This window comes from Gekko japonicus, unplaced genomic scaffold, assembly GCF_001447785.1.
Source record: "Gekko japonicus isolate JY-2015 unplaced genomic scaffold, Gekko_japonicus_V1.1 scaffold21, whole genome shotgun sequence".
NCBI classification, from domain to species: Eukaryota; Metazoa; Chordata; class Lepidosauria; order Squamata; family Gekkonidae; genus Gekko; species Gekko japonicus.
Window position 1 is genome coordinate 2095777 of NW_015173122.1, and position 22836 is coordinate 2118612.

The 22836-nt window shown below is 46.6% G+C and overlaps 1 protein-coding gene across 1 annotated transcript in view; it reads left to right on the top strand.

Moving 5' to 3' along the window:
* The window catches only part of RPL23A (ribosomal protein L23a), a 6415-nt gene extending 392 nt beyond the window's left edge, over positions 1-6023 (top strand). Inside the window, exons 2-5 of the mRNA XM_015421876.1 lie at positions 540-720; positions 2920-3096; positions 3880-3949; positions 5952-6023. Coding sequence (XP_015277362.1) covers positions 540-720; positions 2920-3096; positions 3880-3949; positions 5952-5966 — 443 coding nt within the window. The 3' untranslated portion in view covers positions 5967-6023. The remainder of the gene's footprint in view (positions 1-539; positions 721-2919; positions 3097-3879; positions 3950-5951) is intronic.
* The last annotated feature ends 16813 nt before the right edge of the window (positions 6024-22836 follow it).

The following is a 22836-nucleotide window of genomic DNA, read 5'->3' on the forward strand; positions in this document are numbered from 1 at the left end:
GAGGGTTGGAAGCGGCTGGATTGCTTAGGAAGCGGCCGGTCGTCCTGTTCTATCACGGCCAACCGGGAGCGAAGAGGCTGCAGTTTTAAGAGTCTTGGAAGTATAAGTTATGCCGCAGATTTAATTGGTTTCGGTGGCGTTGAGTGCGAAACATTTTTCCAGATGCACGTGGGGTTATTGGGACTGAGTAGAGGGGAAAGAGACCTGCTCCCAATCCTCTGTAAAACGGGTTAATTTAAGCGGGTGCCTTCCCTTGGTTGTCTTTTATATCTGATTATTATTTTCATCATGTGCTTAGCGACTACGTTGTTGAGGCCTATGTTTTAAACCTCTCTGTGTCGTTCCCTCTGATATCTGGTGCCTAGATCGCATGCCAGGCATAAGCACGTGTTGCTTCATTCAAAAGGCATTGGGGGGAGGGGTGAATAAACTTCCTAAACAGAGAGTTCATGCTCAGATTATGGAACCTGTGTCTGGTTTGCTACATGCAGTATATTAAGTATGCCTGCATGCCTTTTCAACTGTGCCTCTTGTTGTAGCTGTCCCAGCGAAGACTGAGGCAAAATCCAAAGCCCTGAAGGCTAAAAAGGCGGTCTTGAAAGGTGTCCATAGTCACACCAAGAAAAAAATTCGGACGTCACCCACCTTCCGGAGGCCCAAAACCTTGCGGTTACGGAGGCAGCCCAAGTATCCGCGGAAGAGTGCACCGAGAAGGAACAAGTACGTTGGGCCTGAAAGCTGGGCATGATCCATCTAGTAGTGGCGAGAGAATGGGCTCTGTTGAGCTGCAGAGGCTAGCCATCATCTGGTACTCATAACTGTGCTGCTTCTGAACATGAGGGGCTTAGACCTTTGTGTTGTGACTGATGGCCAGTGACAAGCTCTTCATCTGTCAAAATCTTTTTTTATTGAGTCCCTGAATTGGAAGCCGCTGAGAAGCTGGTTTCCCCTGAGTTTCTGTAATCATGCTTTAAAGTAGTTTTGTCAGTACCATGTCTTGTGGCAGTGAGTCCCATAGACAGATTTTTTTTTTGTCATCAAATCACAGCTAACTCATTGTGACCTGAAAGGTTTTCAATGAAAGAGACATTTAGAGGTGGTTTGGCATTGCCTACCTCCGCGTCATGACCCTTATATTCCTGGACTATCCAGGTTAGAGCATACGCAAATTTGAGTTACTGAGACAGTGGAACAGTTTAGCTAATTGAGATTAACAGTTAAAGAGCATTTTGGTAATCAAATAATTATTTTTCATAAAAGTATTGACTGAAAGGGCTTTTGGTAAGTGTGCATAGAACTGAGTGGCTGCCCTTGTGATAACATTTTATATATAATGAGCAGCTCATTAAAAAAAAACAACAACACACAAGTATATTGCTACAAGATATCTTTATTTAATTTATTGACTTAATTTCTAGCCCACCCTCCCCTGCACAGGAAGGCTCAGGGCAGGTTACCCCAAAAAAGAGGGGGGGGAATCTAAACCAACACAGCACAAACCTCCTAAAGAAGTTTAGGACCAATAGAGGACCAATAGTTAAAAACATAAGTGTACAAAGTAGTGTTTATTACAAAGACATATAGAAACCTAGTAGGGGGCCCAAATGAAGCCTCATAAAATGTACAGAGTTACAAATACACACAAAAGAGAACAGAGTGTGACCTGACTTGTTTTGGCTCATAAGAGCCTTCTTCAGAGGTCAAATAGTGCAAAATATAACAAGCAAGAGAGTCCCTGTAACACATGTAAGGCAATTAACAATTAAACAAATAAATAAAATAGGACCAAAATTGGAATGTTCCAATATGGAATTGAATGACACACCAAAAAGTTTCTATTTGGGGCCACAAATAAATCTGGTCTTGTGTCAGAAGTTGTTGTATGAACTGGAGATATTATGTACCTTCCAGTTTAGGTCCTAAGAGTGCAAATAAAATTGCCTTGTCAGAGACAGTGTGCCATATTACAACTTTTGGCCCTCTATTACGTTTCTAAACTTCCTTAGGAGGACAGGCCAGGTTACAACAATTCCTATAAACAGTAAAACACAATAAAAACAATTAGCCATACATTACAATCAATCGATAGCCAATGTAAATCACTTAGGCCTAAAAAATTAGATGGCAATTGTAGTACAAGTAACTACTATTCCCAGAACTCCACATGTGTGTGCCCGTAGATGATAACATACTAAGCCAAGTGGGTGGGCGAGAAGAAAACAGAAGGCAGTAGAGCAGGGGAGGCCAATACAGGTGGAATTCCACCTCCTTAACTGTGTGGTCCTTTTTAATCCTTAATGAGGATGTGGGGCTTCTCCCCTTCTCCTCCCCCCGAATAGTTTAGCTCTATATGTTGTCGAAGGCTTTCACGGCCCCAATTCATTAGTTACTGTAGATTTTCCGGGCTGTATGGCCATGGTCTTGGCATTGTAGTACCTGACATTTTGCCAACAGCCGTGACTGGCATCCTTAGAGGTATGATACAGCAAGATGGAGTACTCTCTGTGTCAATGTGAGAAGAAAAATGGTAGGCAGATAATTTATATCTAAGGAGGGTGGGGTAGGGCTGTGTCATTCTCTTGTAGGAGTTTCCCAGGCTGTGACATGCTAATGGAGGAACTTTCCTGAGGAGGTTCTTTTGCTGTTGATTGGCTGTTGAGATTCTAATCTTATCTGTAGTGCTGTTGTAAGATGTAGAGTTTAGTTCTACACAGTAAATATTCTGGTCCAAGTACAGGACCAGAGGTGCACGTGATGATTCTCTAGCGACCAAAGCCTGATTGCTTGTGATTATAGCTTATTAGATACTGATGCACCTGGATCTGTGCGCAGAGATGGACAAGAGTTGACTTACTCAACCAGTAATAGCCTTAACTGTTGTGAGTAAACACAGGTTTTTTTTCCTGTACTGGACCGCAGGCTCGACCACTATGCCATCATTAAGTTCCCACTGACTACAGAATCAGCCATGAAAAAGATCGAGGACAACAACACGCTGGTCTTCATTGTGGATGTGAAAGCAAATAAGCACCAAATCAAGCAGGCAGTCAAGAAATTGTATGACATTGACGTGGCCAAGGTCAACACATTGATTCGGTGAGTAACGGTGGAGTGTGCGCGGGGTGGGAGTGCTCTGTGCAGATGATGGAAACACTTTCGAACTGAACCATGTGATGCTTTCAAAGGAACCACTGATGCACAGAGATCTCTCCAGAGATGGTGATGAGAAGATAAATGATTTCCAACGTATTAGATACTGCCTTGTTAATTAAATCGACATACGATTGCCTGTGTTTTGAACCTGGAATGCATTGTGTATAATTTAGTGCACACAATAGTTTGGTATACTTAAAGATAAACGGTAAAGGTTTCCCTTGCTCGAATGCTAGTCAAATCTGACTCTAGGGTGCGGTGCTCATTTCCATTTCCAAGCCGAAGAGCCAGCATTGTCCGAAGATATTTCTGTGGTCATGTGGCCAGCATGACTAAATGGCGAGGCACATGGAACACTGTTACCTTCCCATCGAAGTAGGACCTATTTATCTACTTGCCATTTCTTGCTTTCAAACTACTAGCTTGGCAGGAGCTGGGGCTGGAGATGGGAGCTCACTCCGTCACGAGGCACTCGGGTCTTGAACTGCTGAACTACAGACCTTCTGGTCTGCAGCTTATATACTTAGTACACTTGTTTTTAGTTCAAATAAGAATTTAGAAATGTCCTGAGGTGAAGCCACTTAATTTTTTAAGGTACCATATTTTCTTGCCTATTTGGCAACAGAAAACTTTCTGGATATTTCTTTGCACATTCACACTTTTTAAAAGTGGGAATGATGTGATAATGAGCTACTCCAAAAGCTAACACTACTTGTCCCATTCTAGGCCTGATGGTGAGAAAAAAGCTTATGTCCGTCTTGCTCCAGATTATGATGCGCTAGATGTTGCCAACAAGGTAAGGAGGATGACTTTCAACCTTTTTCTTCTTCACTGCGGCTTCTATTGTGGCCTTGTTTCTCCGTAAGGGTAGAAATGACACCTGGCAGTTGTGTTTGAAATTGCATGGCTGGTCCTGCAGGCCAGCCTTTCTAGACCTATGCTCATGAACAATATTTATTTATTTATTTTATAAATTCAATTTGTAGCAGACAGCCTGGCCTCCTTGGGGCCTGGCATCGTCAGGAGATGTTGCGTTCCTGACCATAGTGCCCGCAGGGGAACATATAGGGAAAGGCGGTCCCTTAGGTATGTTGGACCCCGGCCATATATTAATAGACAACATTTTATAAACTTCCATAAATTCTATAAAATCCCATGATACTATGGAAATTAGTTTTAGAATTTTAAAATGTGTATACATAAAACTACCTATAGCATTTCAAAGCCACTTTAAAAATAGCACTATCGATAGATATTTTGCCACCAAGCGAGTCGTTTCAGGGTCCTCATCTGCTAGCAGTATGGTTGTCACCCAAGGTTCCATAAGGAGGTGATGTCTATGTAAAACAGGAGTAATCCAACAGGATCTGGGGCCAATCCACTGGTGGCAAAATAACATAAGATGATCTAAGGTCTTTATTGCACCTGATCCACAATCAATTTGAATACTGTTTTTTAGCAAAACGGCCAATTAGCTCTGCAGTTGGAAAAACATTCAACCTAGCAAGTGTGAAGGCATATCTAAGTCTAGGGGATGTAAGGAAGCTCATATATGAGGGAATTTTCTTAGGTGGCACAACCCCTAAGGTAGAGTTGGAGCATACTCGCCTAGCACAAATTGAAGTGCTGAGTCGGTCAATGTTAGTCACCCTCAATCTAATAAAATTTAGTGCTTCTTGATAGTTTATATTGTTAAGCATTGTAGAGGCAAGACCAATCCTCTCCAGCTTGTTATCTATATGTTTTGCCCACGTACGTTTATAATTATCCTCCTTTAAAAAATAGATCCCCTTGGGCATTAGGTGTCATTAGGTGTCATATAAAGAACTTTCAATCTCAATTTAAAGATGGCCTTCCAGGCTCTCGACTCAAAGGAACATTGTGCAGATTCTTCTCTTAAGTGCGACACATTTAGGGACTCCTGCAGTTCTACGCAGGAACTGGAGAAGGATCTGATCTGATGATTCAGAAATTTCTTTAATCCAGATAGCAGCCCCATATAAAAATTGGGAAGTAATTTTCACATTAAAAGCTGCAGTGGCCATCGGAACATACTGGCCGCCTCTTGAATAGTAGAAGCTAAGGAGGGCATTAGAATTTGCTTTGGCAATTTCAGTTGCTGCTCTCATATGATGTTTCCAATGGCGGTTGCAGCTAAACACTATACCCAAATATTTGAAATGAGACACTTGTTCTATCTCCCCACCCTTAACATCATCTGCATAAAGTAGTATAGGTACTTCATGTCCCTCTGGACCTGTGCCTAGATCCTCTAATGCAACATGGAACCCACCTCTACTTTTACACCATGTATGCCTGTCCTCTTTAGGGTGACCAGGAGGGCAATGCTCCTTTATAAAAGGTGAATTTTGGCAGGTACAGTTTGCCATTCGTCTTTCAAAATATTTCCTTTTACACAGCTGTTCCCTTGGTTGTCTTTTATGTTTTATTCTTCAATTTTTCTGTCCTTTTTTAAAAAGACCCCCTCCCCAACCCAAACTTGCAGTTGTGCCTCTGGTATGAGCCATAATCCATCAGTACCACAGAGTACGTGTGAGAACAAAGTCAGATTTTATAAGCTCCATGAGATGCAGTCTTTGGAGCTTATTGCTAGCCATGGAGGCCGCGTACTAGTGGGTTCATGCCTTGAGGGGCTTGCTTCCTTAAGAGATGTCTGAGGTACAGCCTTTTCTGCTGGAACATGGAGAGGGCTTTCTACCTGAGTGTTTGTAGAGGCTTGAGTCTTTGAGGGTGGTGGGTCATACAACTCATACAGTTCTTTTTTTGTTTCTTTTCAGATTGGGATCATCTAAGCAGAGTATTGTCAGAGCTGTACAATAGAATTGCACAATAAACAGATATTACTACCACGCTGACTCCAGATGTGTTTTCAAACCAAAAAAATTGCGCTGGGGGCGGGGTTAAGCAGAGATGGGCAACTTGAACAACTGCTGTAATCACCTGTACCTTGGGACCTGGAAGGATATTTTGCCCCATGGATTACCTTTGTCCCTCAAATTCTCATACTGGTGATGCCCTCTAGCAACAAAGGGGGGTCACAATTAGAGCATGTAAGTATAGCTGGGCCTTTGCATACAACACGCAAAACCGATGGTCGTCTTGATTAATACTTGTTATTGTCAATAGGGCTTGGGTCAAATTAGGATTGAGTTAAGAGGGCCGGGAGGGGATGTGCAGTTTATAAAAGTGTGCATGCGCCACATCAGTGCTGCTGTAGGGGCCTGCTGGCTTGGAGTGAGGGCGATCTTAGTGACTGGCATCATGGATATTCTCAATGTAGGAAGGGTTTGCCTTCTCAGGCTGTGCAGGTTCACCTGAGATTGGCTATAGATCACCATGACACTGTATTCCTTTGATCTTGATTACCTTGGTAACGAAGGTGGGGGGAAAGGCCTACTTAGCGATAGCAGAAGTGGGAGCCACGGCTGCAGACCCATATGAACAATGCAGATTGGGCGGTGACAAGGGCCACTTACGCACTGTCACTTTTGTCGCTCGTTTTCCCCTCTTGCTTTGGGTGTCCCCCCCCCCCTTTCCACATGTGTTTTGCTCCCTCTGGGACTACTAGAGAAAGAAAAACACATTTTTTGGGGGGGGAGACGGGGACTACCCTGAAGCAATTGGGACAAATGAGTGACAAAAATGACAGTGCTGAAGAGGCCAGGGTGGGACTGTTGGTGCTTTTTGTGCTGGAAGTTGAAACACGAGAGATGTAAAAATTCTAGAAATTCTTCAAGGCATTGGCATAAAGCCTTTTCTTTGATAGAAATTGAAACGTGGCCAATTGTTGTTCAGTCGCACAGTCGAGTCCGACTCTTCGCTACCCCATGGACCAGCTCCCGTCAGGCCCTCCTGTCTTCCGCCGTCCTCTGACGTTTGCTCAATTTCATGTTCGTTGCATCTATGACACTGTCTAACCATCTCATCCTTTGGCGTCCCCATCTTCTTTGACCTTCAATCTTTCCCAGCATCAGGGTCTTCTCCAGTGAGTGCTCCCTTCTCATTGGGTGGCCAAAGTCTTTGAGCTTCAGTTTCATTATCTGGCCTTCCAGGGAACAGTCAGGGTTGATTTCTTTTAGGATTGACTGATTTGTTCTTCTTGCAGTCCAAGGGACTCTCAAGAGTCTTCTCCAGCACCATAGTTCAAAAGAATCTATTCTTCGGCGCTCGGCCTTCCTTATATTCCAACTCTCGCAGCCTTACATGACTACTGGGAATACCATTGCTTTGACTATGCAGACTTTTGTTGGCAGGGTGATGTCTCTACTTTTTATCATGCTGTTTAGGTTCGCCATCGCTTTCCTCCCAAGGAGCAGGTGTCTTTTAATTTCATGGCTGCTGTCACAGTCTGCGGTGATCTGGGATCCCAGGATCGTGAAGTCTGTCACTACTTCCACGACTTCCCCTTCTATTTGCCAAGGAGTGATGGGGCCGGATGCCATGATCTTAGTTTTTTTGATGTTGAGCTTCAAGCCCACTTTTGCGCTCTCCTCTTTTATCCTGAGCAAGAGGCTCTTTAGGTCCTCTTCACTTTCTGCCATTAGAGTGGTATCATCTGCATATCTGAGGTTGTTGATCTTTTCCCCAGCAATCTTAATTCCCGCTTGTGATTCATCCAGGCCAGCATTTCGCATGATGTACTCTGCATATATATTAAATAAGCAAGGTGACAATATACATCCTTGTCGTACTCCTTTTCCTATGCTGAACCAATCAGTTGTTCCATATCCGGTTCTAACTGTCGCTTCTTGGCCCTTATACAGGTTTCTCAAGAGACATGTGAGGTGGTCTGGTACTCCCATCTGGGCAATATTTACCTATAAATCCTCAGCTTATTGCTCTAGCAGCATAAGATGCATCATTTATAACTTAGAATATAAAACTATACTAGTTGGCCTGCTTAAGAAATTTAAAAATGCAAATGCCTTTGTTCAAGTAAGATTTAATATAGCCAGCAAGCCCAGGCTAGCCCCGTCTCTCAGATCTCAGAAGTTAAGCAGGGGCGACCCCGGCTGGTATTTGGATGGGAGACCTGCAGGGAATTCCAGGGGTGTGACACGGAGGCAGGCAATGCAAACCACCTCTGAACGTCTCTTGCCTTGAAAACCCTTCGGGGTCGCCATAATTCAGCTGTGACTTGACAGCAGAAAAAAAGTGAAGAGCACTAGCATAAAGTCGCTAGAACGTTGGACTAGAATCTGGGAGTCTTGGGTTTGAATCCTAACTGCCATGAAGGCTCACTAGGTGACCTTGCAACAGTCACTTTCAAGCTAGCCTACTGTGCAGAGTTATTTTGTGTGTGTGTGTGCCTGGAAGTCAGAGTTGACTTCTGGTGACCCCTAGTGGGGCTAGGACGTTTCAGAGAGGTGCCTTACTGTTGCCTGCCTCTGTTTCCCAGCCCTGGTATTCCTTGGAGTTCTCCCAAGTACTTGCCAGGGTTGGCCCTGCTTCTTAGCTTCCGAGATCTGACAAGAACCTACTTCGCAGGGTTGTTAGGATAAAATGGAGGGTGGAGTTAGCTGCTTTGGGTGCCCATTGTAGAGAGAAGCGGGAAATATTTACCTAAATAAGTGCTGCACCCTGTTTTACCTTAGCCACTGTTTTATTTAATGTGAGGTAGGAAAATTTAAAAATAAAAAACAATTTTTAGGTAAGCAAGAGTTATCTTGGACAGAAAGTCTTGTACGGCAACAAATAACAGTAGAGTTAGAAGATATTTGAATCTCAGGTTTAGAATGTTAGGTTCATCCACATTATAGCATGTTAATGATACATTTAAACAAATATCCTTGAAAATATGCTGTGCCTGCCTACAGTATACTTGCAGTTATCCTTGGCTGATGCTATAGGTTCTTACATAATCTTTACGCTACATATTTGAGTGAATAAAACCATGTTTTTAAAGGGATTTCACAAATTCCAAAAGATAATATTTCGTGACTTTTTCCTCTTCCTCTCCCAAACGTAACAGTTTTTCCTTTGGGAAAAAAGGGCATCCTTGGGGAAAATAAATGTCTATGGTCACCCCTACCCCAGGCCTTCGCCGTGTCTTATAAACAGGTTTAAGTCAATTGCTTCAGAGGCCGGATCACTTAAGAGCAGGAAGCTCACCCTTCTTGCCATGGAAACAAACAACAGGCATTGTGAGTGTTTCAATAAATGCCTCAGCTTTGTGTCTTTGCATAGCCAATGAGACACTGATCACTTGGAAGAGATAGCTGTGCTGTGCTGGCCCATTGCAAAATCCAAAAATGAAAGGCCAAAGTAGCACAGCATAGTGCATACTCCAGCTCTTCAGGCCTCTTTGTGGTTTGGATAGACTCCATTGGGTGCTGCGTGTGGCTAATACCAGGCTGAACCCATGCAAGAAGCAATGAAAAATGGGTGCCATCCAACTGATAGCACTGAGTTGATCAAGAATTTGCCAGTGGCCAGGTTGATGAAGCGTTCTGAGCACTTGAAATCTTACTGTGCTGTTACTGTGTCTCGTATGGCTTTCATTTTTGGATCTTGTTACGGCTCAGGGTGGCTGCCTATACCTTGTGTATTTGGGGAATGCCTGAATTTAGCCAACCAAGGAAAGCATTCTTCAAGGGAAGACACAGCTAGGCAATACTAGCTAATTTGGTTTACATGGATGCTTTACTTTGTGCATCTATTACAATTAATCTCCAGAGTGGTTAATGAGGACCACTTTTTTAAAAAAAATGTATTTTATTTTTTATTTATAGTCCACCTTTCTCACTTGGATTTAAGGCACATTACAGAGTGAGTCAATATAATCGATGGACGGGACATTCAGTAAACAACGTAATAAGGGTATGGTTGTAGGGCCAACCGGAAGTCTAAAAACGGAACTGAAACACAGCATAAGCATTAACATGACACATTAAGTGATGTAAAAATTCCATAGCAGAATCTCTAGTTTCCACAACCTGTACACAGTAGTCTAGACCACAGTCCCTAATTATTTTTCCAAGTAGCTCTGTGAATCATTCACTAGAGTGCAACTCTGATATTGCTTCTGTAGAAAAGCCCTCTTGAATAGTTCAACTTTGCACAGTTGGTGGAAAGCCGGGAGAGTGGAAGGCTTCCTGACTCCCTCAGGCAGGCCGCTCCATAAGGTGGGGGCACAACGGAAAAGGCCCATGTACAGGCAGTTGTTCATTTTGCCCGTTTGTAGGTTGGCAAAACCCTGCTCTCAGTGTGATTTTTATTCTACCCTTCTTCCAAGGTGCTCAAGGTGGCGTACAGAGTTCTTCTCTTTTTTTGTTTTATGCTCGCAGCAACCCCATGGCGCAGGTTAGTCTGAGAGTGAGTAACTGGCCCAAGATCACTTGGTGATCATCGTAGCAGAATGGGGAATTTGAACCTGGGTCTCCCGTTGAACTATTATACCACGCTGAAGGAGAGATTGGCTTTATACCCTGCCCTTCACTACCCGAAGGTGTCTCAGAGCGGCTTACAATCCCTTCCCCTCCCCACAGCAGACACCCTGTGAGGTAGTTGGGGCTGAGAGAGCTCTCCCGAGAACTGCCCTTGAGAGAACAGTTCTGAGAGAACCATGGCTTGTCCAAGGACACGCCAGCAGCTGCATGTGGAGGAGCAGGAAATCAAACCCAGTTCTCCCAGATTAGAGTCCGCGCTCCTAACCACTATAGCCATATCCTGTTGGAGTCGAGCGTTCTAACCCGGTTGCAGGAAGAGGTCTAAAAGATGTTATACTGTTGATCCTCACCCCTTTTAACAGCCAGCCTGATTAAGAATTCTGGAGAGCTTGAAGGCAATTCTGATCCTAATAAAAGTTATTATGGGGCTCTTGTGCATGCATTGATCTATGAAGAAATTGCTTTATTTTCTCTAAAATGGTGGCACCAAGAATGGCTGTGTCGCTTTGAAGGTTAAACTCACTGCACAGTTTGCAGGGAAGATTGTTGGTTGGCCTGTCAATATCGTGTTGTCTTAATACTGTTAAACTTTGCTCCTGTGTTGTGTATGCATGGTGTAGAATCTTGTCCTGTTGCTGTTCGTGGTGCACCCCTCTTGGGAACACAGCTGTGTATTCTTATTTGTACCCTCTTCTCTCCCTAATGGGGATCCAAAGTGGCGTACAACACCACTCTCCCCTCTTCTGTTTTTCTCAGAACAGCAACCCTGCAGGGTAGATGAGACGAGAGAGTGTGATTGGCCCAAAGCCAGTGAGCTTCCATAGCAAGAGGGGGGATTTGCACTCAGGGGTCTAGGGGTCCTCAACCATTTTGACCCAGCAGGCACCTTTGGAAATCTGACAGGGTAGTGGGTGCGACCACAGAATGGCTGTCACAGGAATGAGGCTATACATCACTCCCATTGTAGCTTTTCAGCATTTCAGGCACGATCTCTGTTTGATAGGATGCCTTTAAAAATGAAGATATTGTTTAAAAATATGTTCTTTCATACACGCAAGTGTACATAGATCCAGGTGGTCAGCTATGTTGGTCTGAAGCAGGAGAACAAATTTAGAGTCCAGTGGCACCTTTTTCTCCCTTTCTCACAATACAAGAATTCGTGGGCACTCCATGAAAACGCTGAGCGGTCGGGTTAGAACAGATAAAAGGAAGTACTTCTTCACCCAAAGAGTGATTAACACATGGAATTCAGTGCCACAGGAGGTGGTGGCGGCTACAAGCATGGACGGCTTCAAGAGGGAATTAGATAAGCACGTGGAGCAGAGGTCCATCGGTGGCTATTAGCCACAAGGTGTAGCTAGGGACTCCGGGCCAAGTGATGCTCTGGATTTTTGGTGCTTGGGGGGGTCAATAGTGTGAAGGCTCCTAGTGTCCTGGCCCCTCTGTTGGACCTCCTGATATCACCTGGAAGTTTTGGCCACTGTGTGACAGAGTGTTGGACTGGATGGGCCTTTGGCTTGATCCAACATTGGCTTCTCTTATGTTCTTACCAACAAAGTTTTATTCAAGGTATGAGCTTCCATGTGTGCACATACTTTTTTCGAATACGTTGGAGGGAAGGGAAGGTTCAAACTTATAGACAGGCTGAACAGCAAATTAACCTGTAACATGATGAAGATGTTTTAAGATCTGCAAGGCCAAACTAAATAACAAGCTAAGGTTATAAGGTCAACTCTTGTAAAGCAATAAATATGTCAAAATAAGTCTGTTGGTCTTAAAGGTGCCACTGGACTCTAAATTTGTTCTAGTAAAGGTAAAGGTTTGCCTTGCTCGAAAGCTAGTCGAATCCGGCTCTAGGGGGTGGTGCTGATCTCCATTTCCAAGCCAAAGTGCCAGCGTTGTCTGAAGACTTCTCCGTGGTCATGTGGCCGGCATGACTAAACACCAAGGCGCACGGAACGCTGTTACCTTCCCACCGAAGCGGTCCCTATTTATCTACTTGCAATTTCTTGCTTTCAAACTGCTAGGTTGGCAGGAGCCGGGGCCGGAGACAAGTGTACATATTGAGGTAGTTAAGGAACACTCATCTGGCAGTATCTGCAGAAAAGAGTGAGAGTCCAGTAGCATCGTAAAGACTAACAAAATTTGTGGCAGGGGAGGCGCTTTCGTGAGTCACTGCTCCCTTCTTCAGATACAGCTATCTGAAGCGCCTCCCCTGTCAAAATTGGGTCAGTCTTGAAGGTGCTACTGGACTCATTCTTTTCTACTGCTACGGACTGACTTAACACGGCTACCCGTCTTGATGTATCCGGCAGTATCTGTCAGATCTCCAGTGGCCAATCAGAAGCCCTGGTGGTCCTGCCGGGCCCCACACGCTTTCTAAAAATACTTGGCACCGGGAAAGGCGTCTGCAGGCACCATGGCCAGTGTTCCCTCTAAGCTGAGTTAGGGTGAGCTAGCTCACAGTTTTTTAGCCTCTGGCTCACACATTTTTGTCTCGGCTCAGGAAGGATGGGGCTCCAGAGCAAACTAATTTATGCAGGAGCCAAATCGCTCGCTCACAACTTTAATGCCAGTAGCTCACAAAGTAGAATTTCCCCCCACAAGACTCCACAGCTTAAAGGGAACATTCATGGCACCCACGGGCATCATGCTGCGGGCTCTGGTTCTCTTCTAATGCTCCATCCGCTTCCACATGCTTATCAGCCTGCTGCAGGAGGTTGCTCTCACAGAAGATAGTTTATTTGCTGTCAGATAAATAATTGGGCATTCCCACCCCCCCACCTCTCGTTTTCTAGGAAAAGCAGTTTGAGATTTAAGGAGGATAATGTTCTGGATTTAAAGCAGGAGAATGAGGACTGGGCATGCTCAGTCAGGTAGGGTTTTCCAACCGGCAGAGTCACGTTCTTCAACACAGCTGAGTATGTAGAAACCTCTGCCTTGCCTGTGGGGAGTATCCCATTTTGCTGCCTTGCTAAACAGGCACTCAACCATTACGTTTGATACTCAAGGGAGCAAGTGGGGAGGCCCCAGAGGAATTGTAAGGGGGAAACAATTAAGAACGGCCTCCCCTGTGCAGCGAGAAATTGCCAAATTCCAGGGACTGGTGAGCTGCTTTTGGCCCACCGTGCTCGAAATAGTGGTCTTCCCCTTTTTCTGGTCTTCACTGATTTGGGCTCACCAGTCCACATCCTGTTGGCTCTAGGCTGAACTACAGAACACAGTTGATGTGTGGGAGTGCCCTTCAAGAGCTCTCGGAACATGTAGCTTAATGTGGCTGTTCATTTCCTGACTGAGAAACCACCCCTGAATCTGCATTTCCTGTTCTACACAGATGCAGAAGGTGCTAGTTTCTGTGTTCAATCAAAGGCGCACGGTGCCACCTTCCAGATCTGTCGTGACCCACGTACCTTTCTTGAGATGAACCCATGTGCTAGCTATGCATCTCCCTCCTGCTCTCACTGTCCACTCCCATCTTAGAAGTATCCCGTACCCGACTTCCGTTGGTGGTCTCGATTGGTACTCTGATTTGGTGGAATGGACTACCGCAGAATAGGAAGGTGCCACCTTCACTAACATTTAGGGGAAACCTGTAAAGTGCATCTTGGATTAAAGAAGAAGAGGAGATTGGATTTATACCCCGCCCTTCACTACCCAAGGGAGTCTCAGAGCAGTTTACAAACTCCTTTCCCTTCCCCTCCCCACAACAGACACCCTGGGAGGTCGGTGGGGCTGAGAGAGAAGAGATTGGATTTATACCCCACCCTTCACTACCCAAAGGAGTCTCAGAGCAGTTTACAAACTCCTTTCCCTTCCCCTCCCCACAACAGACACCCTGGGAGGTCGGTGGGGCTGAGAGAGCTCTCTTGAGAACTGCCCTTGAGAGAACAGCTCTGAAAGAACTTGTGACTGACCCAAGGTCACACCAGGAGCTGCATGTGGAGGAGTGGGGAATCAAACCTGGTTCTCCCAGATTAGAGTCTGCGCACTTAACCACTGCACCAAACTGGCTTGTATGTTTCTGCTTCCACCAGGATTGCAAACTTTGGACTGGGGAATTCCTGGAGATGTGGTGGAGGTTGGGGAAGGACCTCGGAGTATAATGCAGCCATTTTCTCCATGGGAAGTCTGGAGATTAGTTGTAATCCCAAGAGATCTCCAGGCTCCACCCAGAGGTTGGGAACCCAGTGCCTCCATGACGTTTCTTCTGCTCCTGCTGGTGTTGCTTTGTGGATTGTACGTTAATGGTCAGCAGGCAAAACTGTTTGCTTCTGGGTTTGTGGCCGATTTGTCCTGCTCTTCTATTCCTTTTTACTTTGTACACGCGACTAATAGCAAGCTTAGGAAAGGTGGGATGGGAAAAAAAATCTTTTGATAAATTCATCCTGAACAGTAGCTGCCTAACAAGCGTATGGTGCAGTTGTCCCATAGCACCGACTGCTGAAGTTCAGAACTAGTTGAGCAGGAAGCCGGGGGTGGGGGAGGTGTTTACCTCCATCTTCCTAATTGACTTTCCTTTTACTGTTATGCTCTTCTGAACAAAGGTCTTAAGCAAAGTAAAAAACAAATGCAAGATAAAATGCAAAAAAGTGAACATTAAAGTACAACATGGCAAAGTAGAATCAATATCTGTAATTGCACAGAGGAACTTCAAGGGCTAGAAATCTGGCAACAGAACATGTTATTTCCAGATTGGTATCTGCCAGAAAAAAAAGAGAGCTCCCACGGGAGTTGACGGGCAGCTGACACTCACTGTGGGCAGGTGTAATCCAGAGGTCTCTTGATTGGCGTCCATCTATCACAAAATTAAGATAAGGGAACAAAGTTTGATTCCAGTGGCATCTTTAAGACCAACGAAGTTTAATGCTGGGTATAAGCTTTTGGGTGCACGCATACCACTTTACGTAGATCCTGTATCTGAAGAAGTGTGCATGCACACAAAAGTTTATACCCAGAATTAAACTTCGTTGGTCTTAAAGATGCCACTGGAATCAAACTTCATTCTGTTGCTTCAGACCAACACAGCTATCCATGAGAATAAAATAAGGTGATTTTTGGTCTCTATTACTCCACATGCACAGCAGCAGTAGGAATTTGGAGTTTTGGTGGAGCGCCCCCCTGAGCTCTGCAGTTGGCAGTATGTTCAGTCTGCCTAACATACTCCTTCTAAGGAGGCTAAGATATGGTGGGAGGGTTAAAGAGGGGTGAATCCCTGCTGCAGAAGTAGATGATACATGCCTTGCACATGCCTGTGTGCCACTGTGTTCAAATGCATTAATCGTGAGCCAGTTTGGTGTAGTGGTTAAGTGCGTGGACTCTAATATGGGAGAACCGGGTTTGAGTCCCCACTCCTCCACGTGCACCTGCTGGATGACCTTGGGCAAGCCATAGTTCTGGTACAGCTGTTCTTGAAAAAGAGCAGTTTCTGCCAGAGCTCTCTCAGCCCCACCTAGGGTGTCTGTTGTGGGGAGGGGAAGGGAAAGGAGTTTGTGAGTCGCTCTGAGACTCCTTTGGGTAGTGAAGGGCAGGGCATAAATCCAATCTCTTCTTCATCTTCTAAGAGATGCTCATCATCACCCCTGAAACTTTCTGTGCTTCCTGAAACATGCTTAGTTCTGATCGGGTCATCTTGTCTTGACAGTGTCTTTGTGCATAATAGGGACATTCCCCCAAGGCTGCAGAAACCCCTCCCTGGGCAGTGGGTGGCCTCAGTGCACAGCTCTACCTGACCCTCAAGTGGGCTGGTAGACGGAACAGCACTTGACAGGGAGGTGCCTTCCCTTGTAGAGCGAAGCCAGGGAGTGAGTGTTGTCCTCTGAAAAAGTATCCCTTGATCCATTATTATTTGTGTACACTTGTGCCATCCAGTAAGGCCGATTGGCCCACGGAATAGAAGGTGGAGCATGTAAAGGCTATGAGGACCTATTAAACTGTCACCCTCAAGCCAAGGAGCTGCCAGTCCCATGCATGTTTATTCAAATCTAATCCCAATTAATTCAGAAGAAGAGATTGGATTTATACCCCACCCTTCACTACCCAAAGGAGTCTCAGAGCGGCTTACAAACTCCTTTCCCTTCCCCTCCCCACAACAGACACCCTGTGAGGGAGGTGGGGCTGAGAGAGCTCTGACAGAAACTGCTCTTTTTCAAGGACAGCTCTGACAGAACTATGGCCTGCCCAAGGTCATCCAGCAGGTGCAAGTGGAGGAGTGGGGAATCAAACCCGGTTCTCCCAGACCAGAGTCCGTGCACTTAACCACTGCACCAAACTTCAGTGAGTACTCTCAAGCAAATTTGTATGGGATTGTTTTCCAGCCGCCTTCATTTGTTTCTTTAAAAAGAACGCAGAGCTGCCAGAAAGGGGAGCGCAGTCCCTTCCCAAAGCGAGGAAGTCACCTGTCCTGGGGCAGGGAAGGACTCTCTCCCAGGCCTCCACAAGCCAAGGCCGGGGAACTGCTGCTGGCACTAGAACCTGGGCTCATGGCCGACTTAATGGCGAGCCCAGCAAGGGGCTTTCAAGGCAAGTGAGAAGCAGAGGTGGTTGGCCATTGCTTCCTTCTGCAGTCTTCCTTGGTGGTCCCCCCATCCAAGTATCAACCCTGCTTAGCTTCCACATCCCCACTTGACCCTTTGGTGGTGGAAAGCGCAGTCAAGTCACAGCTGACTTCTGGCGACCTTGTAGGGTTTTCAAGGCAAGAGGTGAACAGAGGTGGTTTGCTGTTGCCGGCATCAGGGATGCCAGCCTCCAGGTGGGGCCCGAGGATCCCCTGGAATTACACCCCATCTCCAGACGACAGAGATCAGTTCGCCTGGAGAAAACGGATGCTTCAGAGGTGAACTCTGCAGGCCTTGTGCCCCACTGGTGTCCCTGTCCTCCCCAGGTTCCGCCCTCAAATCTCCAGGAGTTTCTCCGCCTGGAGCTGACATCCTTACCTCCCCCCTGCCAATGGCCAGGAGGGACCTGGGAACCCTTGTCTGCATAGCAACCCTGGACGTCCTTGGTGGTCTCCCACTCAAGCACGAACCAGAGCCGACCAGTGTTCCCTCTAAGCTGAGTTAGTGTGAGCTAGCTCACAGTTTTTTAGCCTCTGGCTCACACATTTTCGGCTTAGCTCAGGAAGGATGGGGCTCCAGAGCAAACTGATTTATGCAGCAGCCAAATCGCTCGCTCACAACTTTAATGCCAGTAGCTCACATAGTAGAATTTTTGCTCACAAGACTCCACAGCTTAGAGGGAACATTGGAGCCGACCCTTCTTAGTCTCTAAGATGTGATGAGACTCTGTTACCCTGGGCAACCCAGGTCAGGGCCCGGCTCATTCTTCGGACGGGGCCCGGCCACCACGCTGGCGCCCCTGTCCTCTTGGCAGGACAAGTGCACTCTCTCTGGCTGATCTGGAGAAAAGCCAATCCGCCTTGGGTCTCTTGCCTGTCCGGGTGGGACTGCTGCAAGCCTAGCAGGCTTTTTTTTTTTTTTGCTGAGCAGCTGTGTAACCACCATGTGCAGGAAACCGCCTAGGCACTGCCAAAATCTGCAGCACCTGGGGTGTTTGTGTGGGGACAGGACTCACGCTGCTTCATTTCAAGCGGAAACAGCGTTTCTGACTCTGCCCGGTCACAAAGTGCTTGGCTGCTCATCTGTGCAGGCTCCGGCAACAGTTGCATTGGGCCTGGCAGCCCTCTTCGGCTCAAGCACGGAGCCACTAGTGTGTTTTTCTGGCGCTCCCTTCCAGCGAGTCCGGCTGCTGCCTCTGGCGGACAGCACTTTTAACTGGAGCTGCTGGGGATCGTGCGGGGGGGGGGGGCCCCTCCTGCAGGTGCATCAGGGGCTCAGCCCGGGCTACAGCCCCCCCCCCAAAGCTGAACCACTTAATCTGGGGAGGAGCCCTTGATTTGCCTTTGTGACGTCTCCTGGTGCTGAAGCGACTGGCCCAGCGCCCAGAGAAGTAACTCCACAAGAGCCTTGAGGCCCTTTGGGGGAGCTGCCGCCGCTGCTGCCCGGTTCTTCTCCCCCACCCCCAATGCAGAGGGAGCCATTTCCTCCGGCCAGCTGCCCCTCTCGAGGGAGGGGTTCTCCTGCCCCATTTGGTGCTCTTGGCTTGTCTGAGTTTGTGAGCACAAAGGGTGCGCTGTCTGCCAAGGAGGGAGGCTACCTACCCTTCCACCACCACCCCCAACGCTGGAAGAGCTGAAAACATTGGCTGGTTTTCCTTGGAGGGGGTGGGGCTGCAGGAAGAGGGAACGGCAGGTTTGATGTGAGAACTGGGGGCAGAACGGACCCTCTCCAAAGCCAGCACTTCAAGGTGAGGTTAGCTGAAATGTTCCCCAGACTGGGGGACCGTCCTTTAAAACAGCACTATCCACTTAGGGCCGTTTCGGCCCCTTCTCCCCCTGCCCCCAAAGCTCAAATGGTATGGACCGAACCAGCATCAACCGTCATTTGCGTTCTGTCTTTTCTCCAAGCAGGTCCTGTTGGCACATGCAGGGTTTATCCTAGTCTGTGCTCAGTGCAACACAGCCTGGTGGCCTCGCGCGGGGAGCAGCAGTTTCGCCAAAGCCTCTTGGCGAGCAGACCGGATCCTGCGGGCTAGCAACTGGCTCCTTTGCTTTTCAAGGAAAAGCAAGGAAGTCTCAAGAACCTGAGTACGGACAGCAGGATATCAGCAGGGGATATCAGCTTGCTTGGCAAACCAGTGTGGGGTATGTGGGAGAGAGACTGTTTCCTGACAATGAGGCCTTACCTGTTCTCACACATTTCTGGCATCACAGAGAATCTCTGTTCAAGTGAGCCCAGGTGATTAATGTGCTTAAGTCTGGGGAAATACTGAGCACGTCTCAAAAAGCTATTGTGTGCCTGCACGCTACTGAGCTGCTCTGCCTCCTGCTTCTTCCTGTTCCCCTCCCAGGTTTAGGCATGCACAGTCCCCCTTAACTTGGTTCTGAATGGCTGACATGACAGAGACTGTACATTTGCAGATGTGGCAGAGAAAGGTCTCAAACCCAGGCCTTTTGGAGCCAACTCCCCATCGTCTGGCCACAAATTCCAGGGGGAAACGCTTTTTCCTTTAAAGAAAACCAGATCTCACATGCTTGGTGGGCACCAGAAGAAAGCATCGCAGCTAAACTGCTGGGAAGAGGGATTCCGGGGGGGCTGAGCCCCTTCTCTGGGGTGCCTTCTCCCGCCCCAGTTGACTTTCCCTTCTAGGTCAATGACAGACTTTCCCTCCCACAGCCACACCAGAAATATGCCTAAGAAAAGTCACAAATCTCTGGTGGTGGGGGAAGCTGTCAATGCCACCCTAGGCAGAGTCCGACCAGTCTAAGCTCCTTAACGTTAGTGGACAGAGAGGGGCGTAACTAATTAGGATGCCCCCGTGGGTCTCCTTTCAAAACTCAGTATCCCACGCCTCTTTGCTCACTCACTGCTATATCCAATCCAGACAGGAGGGCTAATAAAACTGGACCTGCTACACGGGGGGGAACAGTCCTTGCTCCCTTCCCCCCCCAACATCTCTTCCAGCCAGAGTCCCTAAATTCACACGAGGCTGTTCACGCCACGCAGCCACAGAATTTAGGTTTCCGAGAATCCCGGCTTTCATTTTGAAAAAAGCAAGTGTCTGGTTCCCATGGATAGGACTGAGGCACGAAATGATGGCCTGGTCAATAGGGGTGGGGAGACACACACTGTGTTCCAACCCCCCACCACCACAAAGTTCACTGGGCGGCCTTGGACCAGCCCGCGTCACTGGATCATTGTGGAAACAGTGACGCTGGCCTTTTGTTCACTGCCCTGGGTAGGTTTCAAAGGATAAAGGAAAAAGAGAAAAAGGCTGGGGAATGAGATGCTTATCAAATGAAGTTAACCATTTGTCATGAAGAATAATAGTCAGTACAACACTATCCAACAGGTGAGTACTACATACAATAACTCAATACAAACCAATGACATAATTACAAGTAATAATTCAACAGCGAAGTATAAAATACAATTGCTCTATATAACTCCACAATTCAACAGGAAAGTGAAATACAACTACTATATATAACACCAACGAAGGTTCTGGATTAACCATTTCATTCAGCTGCTTCTTCAGGAGTATATTACATGATATGGTCGTGTCTCTGTATTTCTTCTATAATGGTATTCCAATTATACAGTGATCAATGTGATGTCAACATAATTAACCGCAAGTTTCCTAACGGGCACCAGTCAAAAAGCTTATAGTTTTATTACTGACTTAGTTGCTGGAATGCCTGCTTTAAGCTTTTTCACTGGTGCCCATTTAGGAAGTTTACTGTTTATCATTCCGTTATAAGTATACGGAGACATTCCAGCAATAGAGTTAATAACAAAACTATACTTTAAGCTTTTTGACTGGTGCCCGTTAGGAAACTTGTGGTTAATGATGTTGACATCACATTGATCACTGCATAATAATAATAATAATAAAAATAAAATATTGTCATTGTACATAGTACAACGAAATTAAAGGTGCAATAATTTCAGTGATCTACAGCCATACTCATATACACTCACACAACCATTCACAACCATCCCATAACTCCCTTAAGGTTCACATTGCAACTTAAACCACCAATGTCACCCAAATTCCAATTTCATACAGCATTTAAAGCACTAATAGCTCTCAAATAAAAACTGTTTTTTAATCTGTTTGTCCTTGTTTTAATTGTCCTATATCTTCTACCCGAAGGAATACCATTATAGAATACAGAGAAACTACCATATGATGTAATATACTCCTGAAGAAGCAGCTGAACGAAACGAAGAGTTAGTCCGGAGACGTCATTGGTGTTATATATAGTAGTTGTATTTCACTTTCCTGTTGAACTGTGGAGTTATATAAAGCAGTTGTATTTTATACTTACCTGTTGAATTATTACTTGAAATTATGTCTTACTGATTTGTATTGACTTATTGTATGTAGTACTCACCTGTTGGACAGTGTTATATTGACTATTTCTTATTCTTTATGCTAAATGGTTAACTTCATTGGATAAGCGTCTCATCCCCAGCCTTTTTTCCTTTTCCTTTATGGTTTTTGCTGGGTGGTCTCTTTGTATATAGGTTACAAAGGAGGCAGTAGGATGCATCAGTCTCAGAAGCTCAAAAGGGACCAAGCCATTCCCTCCCAGCCTTGGGCCTCCCCTCGCCCTTCTCTGCAATACAGGGGGGGAAACGACGCTGGTCGACTTTGCAGGGTTGTGGCAAGAGAATGCGCTTAAAACACTCTGAACACTGGGAGAAAATTGCTGTTTCTCCAAGAAGACCCTTGTGTCGGGGTAGACATTACATACTTTGGGGGCAACATGTTCCACGCTTGTTATTGACACCGTGACAAATGCATTGTAATAAGCCAAATTAGTTGTGGTGCAGCGGTAAATATGGGTCCATGTCCTTCGCTGATTTCCTCCCCTTCTTTGGTTTGGGAGCCGGTGTGGTACAGTGTTTTGAGTGCTGCTCTAGGACCTGAGAGACCCAGGTTGAAATCCCCCTGGAAGCTTTCTCTGTGAGCTTGGGCCAGTCACACACTCTCAGCCTAACCCACCTCACGGGGTTCTCGTGAGAAAAAAAACGGAGGAGAATGATAAAAGCCGCTCTTAGTTCCCTCTGGGGAGAAAGGCTGGGAATAAAGGAAATCAAGTAAACAAAAGTTAGAGAGGATTTACAGCTCTGCCAAGAAAGTCTCCTGGCCCAGAAAAAAATGGCTCCCAGCCATCCTGACAGGCAGAGAGAGGCACCCTTTCCATGCTACCCGGCTGCCTGCTCTGGCGGCTCAGGTGAGGCAACCCAGCCTGGATTCCCAGGCCGGGATTGGGTGGGCGGCTCAGGTGAGGAGCTGCCTGGGGAGACGGCCAGCCAACCAGCTCCGAGTTCACTCCAGGCCACGCTGTCCCATTGGCACGGCAACGGCTCCATCGACTCTCTGCCGGCTTCTTCGACTCCAGGGCAGCAGAAATGTGAAACTTCCCCATCCCTCTTCAAAGCCAGGCTGCCGCCTCCCCTTAACAGGGTTCCAGCAGAAGCCCTTCAGCCGGGCCCCTGAAAGAACTGCCGTGCTGGATCAGCCCCCTGCCCCCGGTCTGTTTAACCTAGTTCGGATCCCATCCCTGGAGCAGCTCACCGTCATGGGATCAAAGGGGTAGCCTGTTTGTCAGTCTATCTGTCCCCTCCATCTGAAACTGAGGGATACACAAAAAGCCATAGCCCCGTCTATGACTGCACTGGAAAGACAGCCTCGGTCTGTGGATTCAGGG